This window comes from Zosterops lateralis, assembly GCF_965231275.1.
Source record: "Zosterops lateralis genome assembly, chromosome: 2".
Lineage (NCBI taxonomy): Eukaryota > Metazoa > Chordata > Aves > Passeriformes > Zosteropidae > Zosterops > Zosterops lateralis.
Window position 1 is genome coordinate 84,125,003 of NC_139763.1, and position 13,849 is coordinate 84,138,851.

Sequence of the window (13,849 nt, forward strand, 5' to 3'; positions counted from 1 at the left end):
TTCTATCAACTTGAGCTTGTGTTCAAAGCTCCTTATGACTTCAGTAACCCACAGGCTGAATGACTGAAGGCCAAAAAAATACACTGATAAGTGACACAGTTTCTACAGATACAGGAGGACATAAATAGATTCCTTTAGAATAAACACCACAACAGAATTCTGCAAAAGCTTTCCAGCCATGCTGAGGTCAACCAAATCCAAAAACACAATATAATTCTTAGTTAAAAAAAAAAATCATTAGCAAAAAGAGGCCATTGAAAAAGCAACAAACTTCCATGCAGACACAAATGATATTTACCATCTTCAGCACTAAGAACTAATTCTTCCTTTGGTTTTTTTATTTTTTCTTTATCTGTGCAGGAAAAAATAACATAGTTAGAAACTTTGTTATTCAGTATAAAATGGATGGCAGTGACAATCACAGAATTAAGAGTAATGAGGACCAAAACCACAGACAAACCAGCAGAGCCATGGGAATGGTGAAATTCAAGACAGGCTTTTACTTGACATTCTGCTTCAAAGCCTACATCCAAGCAGGGGTCTCATGGTGATATAGTTTCTATCAGGGTATTGTTGCAACAGTGTTAGTGCACACCTAAAACCTAGAAACTGGTTAGAAGCAAGCAGTAGCATAAGTAGTATTAGAAGAACAACTTGCCAGTATCTTTCAAAAATCTACATCTCCATGCTTCAGTTCACAAATGTAAGTTCAGTCTGTGTCTTCCCCATTAGACATGAGATAAGCATGAAAACACTCAGGGGCAGGGTGAAGTGAGACAGGAATAATAATTTTTTAAAAAACAAGGAATCCAAGGAGGCTACTGAGGGAAGCTGGGAATTCATTTTAAGTGTAATATTATCTCACCATATTCTCTTAAAGTGAGTTTGATATATTTACTGCTAGAATACACAGGTGAACCATTATAAACTGAGATTTTCATGCTTTCATTGTCTACTTATTTGACCCAAGCCAGCAACCAGGAGGCAATGACAGTAGTTGCTCATTACTGTTTTGGGTAATTGCCAATACTTTCACAATTGAAAAACTATCCAGGAAACAGTTAATCACTGATCAACACAATGCACTCCTGGAAGATGTCTGCTTCACAGACTAGCCTTGTTCCAAAATTAACACCAAGAACTGAAAATTAAACCATAAGAGAAAACAATCTGGTTCCCAAGTACAATCTCCACACAGATTATGGAGAAACAAAAACAAAGGCATGACTTGGCAAGGCTGTATGGAAGACCAGCATGAACACATTTAAGCTAAACTGGGGATAATGGGAGACACACAAGCTTTGTGCTCACTTGAAGTGGCTGATGGAATGTCCTCTAGACTTTTGGAAGGCTTTTTCCTATCTGCACTCCTTTTCAAAGCCATTAAAACAGGGTTTAATTCTTCTTCAGAACCTGTTATGAGACAAAATACATGAACACTGCACACACAAACAGGCCACTTTAAGCAAGTCAATGAAGAACCAATCACAGGTTTCTCATGAGAATCTATTTTTACAGTTAGCAAAGACAGTGAACATTCAATGAAAATACAAGATGAATCCGAAATAAAATAAACATCTAATTTTAAGTGTCCATCGGTTGTCTCTAAACACTCTCAGTCATCAGCAAAGACATAAGTCTGACAAGTGATACAACAGACAAGTGATTTGCCCTATGTAGGTATAGATCTATCTTTACTGACTAATAACAGCATTTGGGGCAATTATTGCACTCAATTGGTTAAGATTAATATAGGATAAACTCAGATTGTAGTCATTTTGTAATCATCTTTTCAAGAATCAGCACAAAAGAAAATTTTAGTTTTATCCCTTTGTGCAAATTTGTCTATTATAGTCTTTCCACAGTGAAAGTAATTTTGTTTCAATACTTAAGTAATCAAAAAAAACCCAACAAAAACAAAACCAAACAAAACCAACTGACCAGAAACAAAAAAAAAAAAAAAAAGAGCACCAATTCCTCACACACATAAAAAAAAAAAACCAACCCCAAAACCAAACCAAACAAAAAAATCAATCAATCAAACAAACAACCAACCCCCCACAAAAACCAAGTTGTGGATGTATTTGGAACCTTGAAGTCATGCAATTATTTCCAAAGCAGAATCAAAACAGACTTAGCTCCATCAGAAATCTTTAAGACTTTCTTTCCTTCCTATCTCATTCTCCCCCACCTCCACCAACCAATCAGAGTGTTGCTGCCTGCAATTATGGGTGAGACCAAATTACATTTGATTTTTCCTCAGTTATCTTGAGTTTTCACTGATTTTCTTTGAAAACCTACTTTCAAAATAGGCTCAGGTGTATGTTGGCAGGCCCTGGGAATTTTATATATTTCTTAGATTCTCCAGGAAAAGAAAATATTCTCAGTTCCTCAATATGAGACTAAAAGGTTAAATTATCTCCTCTACTTTAAGCTCTTTGATGACTATCATACACCATTGACTAGAACTGCCATTCAACCAAATAATGCGAATCCTAGTAAATGGATCTCTTAATTTATATGGCCATTTTTCAGTGCAACAGGTGGCAATGCTAAATGAAATAGCACAGAGTACTGGTATTATCCTTATATCCAGATATTCCACTGATAAGTATTTATCTTTGGAGACCAGCCAGTCAAACTAAAGAATGAACCCAGTGAGCCACTGATATTTTTGTCCTCTTTTAATCCAGTATATTTGAAGGGAATACTAGATTGAGTGTTACAAGTTTATTAATTTGAATGCAATGTCACATGGGATAAGAAAAGCGAAAATCATGAAGACTGAATTGATTCATGCTGCTAAACTATCCTCACCAAAAAAAGGCTTACCCAAATGTAGTATGTGTCTGTTAAACATTTTCTAGTCAAACAACTTAATTAGTTCTTCCCACCACTCCCAAGCAAATATCCAAATATTTCAATTAAGAAAGTATCACAAAGACTTTCTATTAATATATTTCAAACTGGGTACAAAAATTATTGTAGCCATTTTAACTCAGCACCATGAATTTTAGAAATCAGATAGCTCACAAATTGAACTTCCGGTTCCAGAGTAGGAATCAGAGTTTTCATCTGAAAACTTGGATCCCAACTTTAAGTTGTTCCCTTCCTCTTCATTGTCATCCTCATGCTGAGACATTAGGCAGAACTGAGCTTCTTCTGGCTGAAGGGAGTTGCTCTCATCTTTAAGTGGAGTAGTTGCTCTTCTGAAATTCATCAGTGCTTGAAATTCAGAATTCTGTTTAGAAGCCTCCAAGAATGTCCTTTCATTCATCCCTTTTTTACTTATCTCAAATGGTTTGGTTGCAACCATGTTGGTCTTGCCTTCCAAGAGATGAAGATCAACTGGAACCATGTTTCTCTCTCCTATTTTATTAATAGCTCCATCTCTTTTAAGACCAGAAGTTTCAATTTCACTTACTTCAAGATCAACTGAGGCTTTGACATATTTTTCTGGAACTCCCTCTTTGAGAACTGTCTTCATTTGACTATCATAGCTACTTAGGGCATTGTATGGCTGTGACCTTGTCATGAATACAATCTCTTTTTCTGAGGGAAATGTAGGATCCTCAAATTCTTCTTGCTGATACAAATCTTTGGATCTTGGACACGAAACTGTAGATGCTTCTTGAAGAAGTTTTTCTAAAGAACGACTGAATTCACCAAATTTTCTGATATTTGAAACAGAAGTTTTTTCTATTGTTTCTTCTATTACTTGAGGGTGATCTCTGTCTTGTTGATGTGGAACATGTATTCCTACACCAGCATGTATTTTATCATGCATTTTCTTATGCTCCATATTTTTCAGCAGAGAAACTGATGTTTCAGAGACCTTTTTTGGTGGGTCCTGAAAATTAATATCAGATCCTCTATATGCAGTGTTGGACAGTGCAGATCTTTCTGTAGTCTCACCAACTTCCTGCAGCAGCTCTCCATCATGCTCATAGGCTGTGCTCATAACTTTCACCTCAGCAGTCCCCTGTACTGTGGGCTCAGTACATATGGGCTTAGGAGAGGGTCTTTCAGAGGCCTCCTTCAGCAGCTTCTCTAAAGCAGAACTCAAGCCACAGTCTGAAGATGGGGCAACAGACTTTTCAATTACCTCGTGGATTTCCTGCAGCAGCTCCCCTTCACACTTATAAGTTGTGCTTTTAACTTGCAACTCCACAGTCCTTTGTACTGTGCTGTCAGCACGCTTGGGTTTAGGAGGTGGTGCTTCAGAGGCCTCCTTCAGCAGCTTCTCTAGAGCAGAACCCAAACCATTGACCTTGGATGGGGCAACAGATCTTTCTACAGTTTCACTGATTTCCTGCAGCACCTCTTCACCATGCTCATAAGTAATGCCTTTATCTTGCACCTCAGCAGATCTCTGTGCTCTGCTGTCAGCCCGCTTGGGTTTAGGAGGGGGTGATTCAGAGGCCTCCTTCAGCAGCTTCTCTAGAGCAGAACTCAAGCCATTGACCTTGGATGGGGCAACAGATCTTTCTATGGTCTCACTGATTTCCTGCAGCACCTCTTCACTATGCTCACAAGTCACACCTTTATCTTGCACCTCAGCAGATCTCTGTGCTCTGCTGTCAGCCCGCTTGGGTTTAGGAGGTGGTGCTTCAGAGGCCTCCCTCAGCAGCTTCTCTAAAGCAGAACTCAAGTCACTGGCCTTGGATGGGGCAACAGACCTTTCTACAATCTCACTGATTTCCTGCGGCAGTTCTCCACCATGGTTATCCACTGTCCTTTTAACTTGCTCCCCAGCTGTGCTGTCAGCATGTTTGGGTTTAGGAGGTGGTATTTCAGAAGCCTCCTTCAGCAGCTTCTCTAGAGCAGAACCAAAGCCATTGACCTTGGATCCAGCTACAGACTTCTCTATGGTCTCATGGACCTCTTCAGGCTGACCAGTAGCTTCTTGGTGTGCTGATTCTACACTGCAGTTAGTTCGTGATATGCTATTTGAGTCATCATATGTTTTTATTCCTACCCTTCTGTATTCAGAAGGTTGAGATACATGGGTTTCTTTGAGAAGGTTCTCCAAACCAGCTTGAGGCCTCTGAGACCCCTCAAGAGTATCATCCTTGTCTGCTGCCTGATATTGTAGATACAAAGGTTCAAATTCCCTAAACAGTTTTCTGAGACTTTTTCTGTTCTCATGTTTATCTGTTGATGACACATTCACTCCTCCTGTACTTTTGCCTATTTCTTCTCCTTGATCAACAGGAGAAATATGATGATTGTCTTCCCCTGTTCTCTCAAAAACCTTGTGCTGATTTGACTGAAAATGTGTCCCTTTTAAAATGTTTTCTTTTAGGTTTAAGCTACATGACATCTCAGAGGCTTCCTTTTCTAGCTTCTTTAGACATGATTTATATATATCAAGCTCACCTTTAGGTAGAACAACTTTATCCACGGTCTCTGCAACTTCCTCTTTATCCAAAGGAGTAGTCTTGTCTTCTCCTTTTTCTACAGGTAAGTCTAGTTTATCACCTACTACTGTCGCCCTCAGTTTGTCACCAGATGACTGGAGCTGCAAGGATACATGATGAGCTTTGGATGAAACAATATTGTTTTCTGTACATTCTCTAACTTCTTGCTCTGGAAGACCCATCTTTTCCTGGGATTTTGAGGTTACTGGTTGTCTGTCCAGCTGGAGAGAGTCTGTATTTTTTGTGTGTGTTACATTCAGACCTTTTAGGATGGGAGATCCTAGAGACTTTTTGCATACCACAGAATCTAGTTTCTGTGTTTTCTCTCTCTCAGATGTTTGGGTTTGTTGTTGAATTAACTCTTCCTTGCTCACATTATCTCTGCCTTTTTCATCTTCCTTTGATTTTCTTTCATAGGTTATTGATCTAGTATTATTTAGCAAAGAATCATCTTCCCTGTCAATGCTACTCTGGAATTTAGCTCCAGTATCCCAGAAGTTTCTCAGACTCTGGAAGTGTGAAGGATCTGAAATTTGATTCTTGGACTTTTCATTCATCTTTTCTTTTAAAGAAAAAACTTGGAAGCTGGGCTTCTGTTGGGAAGAAGCAGCAACTTTAAGAGTTTCCTTCTCATCTTTGTCTTTGCTTTTTGAGGAAGCTGAAGTGACACCAGCTCTGGGATGCACATTACTGGCTTTTGGGAGTTCTGTACATTCACAAATTTCATCAGATTGAACTGTCCCTTCTGGCTTTACAAATGCATGGCCTGGTCCAGATTTGAAAGAGTGGTGACTTTTGTTTCTTGAAGCCTGGCTTGCACAACTTAGTTCAGGACTTCTTATTGTATTCTTGCTCTGATCATGCAATGCCTTAGGTAGACACACTGCAGATTGTTTTGGCTTGTCACTTTCTCCGACCCCTGTCAATGCACGGCCACCTGACGCATCAGCATTGATACTAACTTCTTTCTCTCCATGACTGGGGATTCTTTCCCAGAATGCTCTGATCTCCCTTATTCTTCTTTTTTCTTGTATTGCCTTCTCTGATTCACATTTATGAACTGGAACTGGTAGCTTGTGCCCTTGATGTTCTAAGAGATCTGATTTTTTATTTTGTTGTTTGATTTCTTGACCATGCTCTTTTTCTTCAACTCCTGTACGATCAAATTCAGTTAGCAATTTATCATTTTGTTTCTCATTTGTTTCCCCTGTCTTAGGCTTCACCCTGTCCTTTATCAGCTGTATGTTTTCTGAAGTAAAGGATTTGGATGAAATACTGCTCTGTTTAAACTTTCCAAATGGTCTCTCTTCTGTATCTTCTGTTTTTCCATGCATGCCAGGCCCACTGTGTTCTGTAGGAAGAACTGCTGTTCTGATTGACATGTCCACTTCCTCTCTGGGCTCCCTGCTTTGGGACTTCACTGATATAAGTTCCTCATCTTCAGTACTAGAACTTCTTTTAAACCAGTCTAAAACTTTTGATACAGATTCATCGTCCACTTTCATGAGTTCATCAGCATGTTTTTCAGGCTTGAAAATGGTTTTAGCATCTCTCTCCTCAACAAGATCAGGCTTACCTTGTTGAAGACTTGTAGAATTGGTATTGGACACTTCACATGCTTCTGTTTCAGGAGAAAGTTGATGTCCATCTACAATGTAAGCAAACTTATCAAAGTTATGATTCAGACATGACTAAAAATGTTTGGTCTACCTAGAAAATTCTCAGAATTTTTTTTTAGCTGTTAGTGGAGAAAAGAGCTCTTTGTTGCCATAATTTTGGAAAGAACAATACCATGGACAATAAAGTGAAGAAAATTCCTGCTCTGAGACATCCTACTGGAATCATGGCTTTTGAGGGTACAAGCCAAGCAGATGCATTAAACCCATTCTTAAAGGAAATGCCTTCACTGAAGGGAGGCTGGGTGTGACACACACATAAAGGATGACAATCCAGCATATTTGTGTTTAGTCCCACAAGCAAATCCCTAAGTCACATCTGAATTATTCCCAAGGACAACTGACAGCACTACACTAAAGTGCCATCAACAACAGAGGTGCCTGTACTGGCTCTGATAAGACTACCAATAGGAGATCATTTAAAAAAAAAAATTAATTCTGCAGTAGCACATTTCTACTAGTTCTGTTTCCTAGCTGTTAATTGTTAGCCACAAGTGATCCACATTAATGAATACATGTTATATCCTATCTCATTCCATTCTTCACTTCTATTAGATTCTTACCAGTAAAGATTTTGTGTGACTCTGATTCATGGCTCAAGATCTGGTTGGATTTTTCATGTGTCTCGTCAACATTCTGTTCATTATTGCTGTTTGACAGGATATTGCTGGAGGTCTTCTGTGGAGTTTCAAGTTTCTTGGGAGTAACTGTATTTGTCTGGAAGCTTTCACTAACTGGGAAGACTGATCTGTTGCTGTCATGAGGGCTGGATACAGATGTGTCTTCTTGTAAGCCATCTATTGTTTTCATTTGTAAGGTTGATGAAAAGGTTCCGAAAGGCTTTGCAGCAGAAATTTGCTTATCCTCATGAGAATCTGATTGAACAGCATAATTTCCACTACCTTTTTTTTTGTCAGGTTTTGAGATATCATGGTCTGCTTTTTCTTTACCATGGTGTAGCTGTGGGCTTTGCAGAGGGTTTCCTTTACCTGAGCTAGATGAAAACCTCACTTGTTTCAGTTTTTCCAGTGAATTTTGGGTGGAGTCTTCTGCTTCTTCCATAAGAGAGTTCTTCTCACCTTCTCCTTCAAATATAGTTGCAGTAGAAAGACCATTCTTTTTCTGAACATCTAACATCTGACTGACCCGAACTTCTGAGTCAGTGGAACTTGAGCTCGAGCTGCGCTTCAGAATGCCTCTGGGTGGGGTTCCAATGCCATTAATCCTCTCACTCTGCTTGGGTGGTTTGGGAACAAGGTCTTCTCTTTGGGATACAGAATCTGCTGCTTTGTGAATTAGTTTCCTAGCTTTTGGGACAGGACGCTTAACTAGTTCCTTCTGTGATTCATCAGTAAGTTCTACAGGAGGCTTCTCAGGTTTAGCTGTTTCTTCATTTTGTAAGTTTGATTTAGGTGCGCTTTCTTCTGAGAGTGACCAAGTTTCTGTAATACATAGAAAAGCTCATAAGTTTACATGACATTTGCCAGAATAAACAGAAAGATATGACAGTGCAGATCTAAAATGCAGTGATTATGATGGTTTATTAAAAACAACTGCAGCAAAAACACAGCCAGTAACTTTTCATAGGAGTTGATTTCATTTTTATGTAATAGAAATTTTTAGCAAATTGAAAGCTTGCAGTTATTTCTTATTTTAGAAACATTAGCTATTTGATGATACCAGAGAGCACACTAAGTTTTTTATCAGCATTATTCCTGCAAGGGACAAAGTTTGCAGGGAAGGGCAGCTTTTGAATGCACACATACTTCTTCAGTGTCAGAACATAAACAGCAACCCACAAAAATGGAAACTGGCTGTTTCCAGAGTCATATAGAACAAGGCAAATGCAGAAGTAATCTCCTGGCAGGGAGACAAAGGGTTTTCTATTCCTACTATGCAAATCTTTCCTTTTCCTGTTAGCATGCTTCACAACAGAGACAGGAAAGTAATAGCCACCTATGACTCTAAATTACAACTTCAAATGCTTGTATTGTGATATATATACACATCAGCCTACTTGCAGAAAATATTGCTGGAAAGGGAGGATAATAAACAGAACTAAGGAAACAAAGGAGAAAAGTATAGACCAAAGAGAGCTAGGCTGCTTCTATCAAGCTAATTAGCACCAATGATTGGAAAGGTCATAAAGACAGCTATGCCAAATTCAAGGAAACTTCACCATCCTCTTGTCAGTAATTCAGGAAAAGCAGCCCTCTCAGATGAAGTGCTTAGCACTGACTAGAACTATGAGTAAAAGGAAGGAAGCAAAATCCATTTACTCATGTCTATAGCCATTTCCTGAGTATATTCACATGCTTTAGATGAAGTTTGAAATAAGATAGTTGACAACGCCCTATAGTTGAGACAAAAAAAGTTTTAATTGCTTTCAGAAAAACAATGAAAGCAAAAATAATTTCCATATAATCCTACAGGAAATTCACTTCATTCAAGTACATTTACCCTTCTTTGATAGCTGAGGTACAATGGCTGGTCTGTCTTCTGACTCCCCATCGTTCAAGTTATCATCTGATGCAATGGAATTAAATGGATTTCTCCTTTGCTAAAAAGGAACAAGCATTACTATTGCAGTCAAATTCTTACATCACAAAATAGAAACAAGTGCAGTGATTTCCTTTTCCCCACTAATCTATCAGCAAAGAGTCTGAAGACCTCTTAAATTGGACATGTGACAAAAAACCTAAACAATATGAACATGAAACTATCAGAAGTGCCAGTGATAACCTCATCTTGTTCTTTTGAACTCACCAACAGAGATAAGCCACCACTTAAAGACACTTGAAAATTCCAAGTTCCTGCAAGTTAAATAATTTTATCTCTAATTCTGTGAGATTAGAACAGAGCAGGTCAATCACTTTCAGTAGTTGAACAGATTGGAAATAATGTCAAAGGAAACACAGCCACCCATTATAAGTGTAGCAGCACTTTAGTGCTTAATCTTTAGTGGCTTTCACTACCTCACTCCAAAACAAAAAAGTACTCATTTTTTTTACAAATTATTATCTTTCCTCCTCCAAGTTTTACTTATGTTTACCACTGAAGCAAATAACTTCCACCATATTCAGTATCAGTCATACCCTTACTGACGAGACTGCAGCCTTCACAGGTCTTTCCTCTGGTTTGTTTAACACAGGGGTTACTTCTTTAGAACTGCAAAGGAAAACCATATAACAACTTCAGCAAACAGGACACTACTTTAAGCCTTTTTGAAAAAGCAAAACGAAGATTCACTTATATGTATTCAAACATAAACACTTGGCACCTGAGTCTCTCTATTTAGCCTGTTCTCATCAGATTTAGAAGAAAAGCTTCTCATTCCTACAGCAAAAGGGATACCCTTGCTGCTTTGTTTCCTTGCAAAACTGTATTTACTTGTTAAAGAATTCAATACAACTTCTACTTGGCATGACAGAAACCATATTTTTGATACATTTTAGATGTCTGAGCAAGCTTTATAAAAATAAATATATCTTTTATATTTACTATAAATATAGTAAATATATCTATTCTCCAAACAGTATCAGTGTTGCCGTCTCCATCCTTGTCCTACATTTGTACTTCTAGGACAGAAATCAAAGTGGAGGAAAGTGTCAAAATCTGATTAAAAAACAGAGTTTTGCAAAGTGTTAAAGTCAGAACAAAATAAAGAAACCCCATCACCACTATAGTAAAGATGTGACATGCTACAGCTGACAACACATGTCCCTCAGAGGTACAGTTAATAAGCTATTCTTTCAATTGAGATGTATAAACTTTTTGATTGATAGCATCAATCAAGTGAAATAAGTTATTACTTGTGATAATATGTATAGCCCAGATATGGAGAAATTAAAATAGCTAGAAGAGACAGCTTCCATATTATCTCAAGAACTATTTCATCTACTTGCAGATGATGCAAGGTTTTTTCCCAATCAGACTTTTACTATTTGAGTTTACCTAAACATCTCAGATATGAAAAAGCATTTGATTTTTGGAGATGGAAGTTAGACATGGATTTCAATATGGTCTTCTCATAACAATCATATTCAGTATCCTAATTTTATATGGAAAACTCTGACATTAACCAAGTTACACACTTATGATTTTGTGGTGGGGGAACAGTATGAAGCAGAAACAAATTATATTTCCAGATAGTAAATATATCTCAAGCAAGGGAGGAAAGCAACTCCAATGCTTTTTCCAATACAGATGTACAAAGAGATTCCAAAACTGAATGTTTCTTTGCTCAATGATCTTTTTTATGTGTGAAAAGGCTTAAGTAGAAGATCCACAAGGTGTCTCAGGACAGAAACAGCATCCATCTTTCATCAAGTTCCAGATTCATCTCCTTGCATCGACAAATATCTCTCCAGTCTGGTAATTGGTACCAGTCTGCCCTCCTGAGGGGAGGACAACTTTCCCATCTTCTCCAGGATGCACAGTTAAGTTCAGAGTTTAGGGTAGGAAAAAAACCACCCAAACACTCTGATAAACTACCCTTGAAAGTCTATTTGCCTCTGGTCTGCTAAGTGTGTCTGAGGAGTGGCATCACTTACATTTTGCAGAAGCAAAAACATAATTATGGAGAAGAAAAAATGACCATAGTGAGCACTGTGAACATAAGGCTAGCAAAAAAATACCAGTTGCAACCTGAACTATAAGCTTCTATACCCCTTGCTGTTTTGGTTTTTTTTTTGATTCAACACTGCCTTTAAAAATATATCACCATGTATAGAGATAGAGGGTTAAGGTATGAACTGATCTTGTAATGGAATCTATCTCAGGGGTGAAAAATTAACTGTTCTTACATTTTTGTAAAACAGTAACTTCTGCAGCTTCTTATATACACGCACCAGATTACTAACAGATTGCTCTTGCTTGTTCTATTATTTGCTAATCCCAAGTAAGAAGAAAATTCTGGTTGTCAGAGCTAAATGTTGCAACTTCCAGTTTCTTTTCCAAAATATCCTTTCACATTACAATTTTTAACCATAGTTCTAATATATTTTCTAAGTGTGAAAATAAGCACACATATTAAAGAAACTACAGAAAATGGAGTTTGTGTTCTTGCTTTTATAAAGCACTTCTGTTTTTTGGAACTACCACACCTGCATGTTCCTGCATTTTGTCTCTTCTCTGCACCATCTACTACTGAACAGGACAATCATGATCTTTGTTTTTAAGGTCAAATACTTCAACTTCTCACTCATTTTAAGCAAGGAAATACTGTTAAACACCCTGGTCTGCAAGAAACTGGTAAGATATTCCTCAGTGCAGTTTTTACAGGTGGAGAGGTAACTTTGTGTGTGTGCTCAAGGGAACATAATCTCACAATCTTTAATGCAATGCTTCTTTGGACTTATCAGAGAATAATTAAAGATTTTGAACTCGGCATTACATTCTGAAAACCCTGGTCTAAATAAAGCAGAGCAGAGAAAAAACAACAGCCAGGATCCTATAACTAAGTTTTACAACAAAGGGTCTGAAATGAGTTTACCCACAACCCATATAGATAAGAAAACTGAACAAAACAGTTCCGTGGTATGCTGCATTCACAAGGCTTATCTAAAACTGTGTAAGCCCAAACTGATAGATTAAAAAAGATTTAAAAATTCTGCACTTCAACTTGGAAAAATGTTGTGCTGAGAACCACAATGAAGGCCCAAGTCCCATACAGACTGAGGCAACAAGGCAAAGGCAGGAGCAAAGCTAGAGAAAGGAGTTAGAAAGATTTGCAGGCATTGTCAATACATGGATTTTAAAAGTCAGGGCTTTTCTGCAAGTTTTCCACTTGCTGAACTCCAGGACTCCCACTTGCCACTTGCTCAATGTTGATCAAGAACACCTTCTAGCTTAGGGAAGCAAATTACCTACAAATCTTAATTTGAAAGACAATCCTTCTTTTTTTGAGATTCACCATATAGACAGATGGCATCACTGGACAGAGGTAATATTGACAGTGTGACTCACCTTTGAAAACTCATTCTGTTCAAGGTTACACCTTCAAAAACACTTCACACACCTGGCCTGTAAAGGCTCTGGTATGCAAAAAATTATCACAATGATATAACATTCAAGAAAGAAACAATTCATAGCTTTGTTATGGACTTTAGATATTTGGGGTGTGGGGATAATGGTCACCACTAATTTTAAGAATATTGTTGCTCCACCTAGTATAGCAGCACCCTGATTCAATAGTAGTTGAACTGGCCCCAGGGCTGGATTTATCCTTATCAATTTACAAACAGATCTACCAGAACTGAACTTTCTTTACACTCAGTAAGAATTGTTTTGCTTTAAGAACAGGATCCAGAACAAAAGTACTCCAAGTCATTTGTTATCACATATCTTCTGGACCCAATCCTCAAGTTAGCAGCTGTGTAGTTTATGCAAAGCCTGCAAGTCAGTGCTGGCCTGAGGCACACTCTTAGAGAAAGAAGGAGAAGGGGGAAAAAAACAAACAGAAAAACCCCATAAACCTCACAACACCCACAAACTTATTCTTAAAGCAGCCCTTGAAAATGCTTTAAAAGTCCAAGTGCTTGAACCACAGGTGGCATCTGGACACTGTAAGGCATGAACTGCCTTCAACGCAATCCCAAATTCTAGAATGATTCTGTGCTTCATCCTCTTAGCTGTGTCAAGACTACTGCATTGTAACAGGAAGAGTCCATTAATTCCTTGTGGCTCCACCATCTTAGCAGCCAAATTAAATGTTTGCAGACTTTCCATTCCCACCCCAGCTACTGGGGTTAT

General features: G+C 38.1%; 1 protein-coding gene across 8 annotated transcripts in view; it reads right to left on the reverse strand.

Annotated features, from left to right (window-relative positions):
- Positions 1–13,849, reverse strand: part of SYTL2 (synaptotagmin like 2) — a 53,437-nt gene that overhangs the window by 11,267 nt on the left and 28,321 nt on the right. For 4 of the 8 annotated variants that reach the window (XM_083855687.1, XM_083855689.1, XM_083855685.1 and 1 more), the window contains 6 exons: positions 10,192–10,264; positions 9,557–9,656; positions 7,660–8,538; positions 5,380–7,068; positions 1,312–1,413; positions 299–352 (listed from right to left, as the gene is read on the reverse strand). In XM_083855687.1, coding sequence (XP_083711813.1) covers positions 299–352; positions 1,312–1,413; positions 5,380–7,068; positions 7,660–8,538; positions 9,557–9,656; positions 10,192–10,264 — 2,897 coding nt within the window. Of the gene's footprint in view, positions 1–298; positions 353–1,311; positions 1,414–3,033; positions 4,756–5,379; positions 7,069–7,659; positions 8,539–9,556; positions 9,657–10,191; positions 10,265–13,849 lie in introns of those variants that run through there. The other 4 variants (XM_083855691.1, XM_083855690.1, XM_083855688.1 and 1 more) reach the window with 3 other exon arrangements.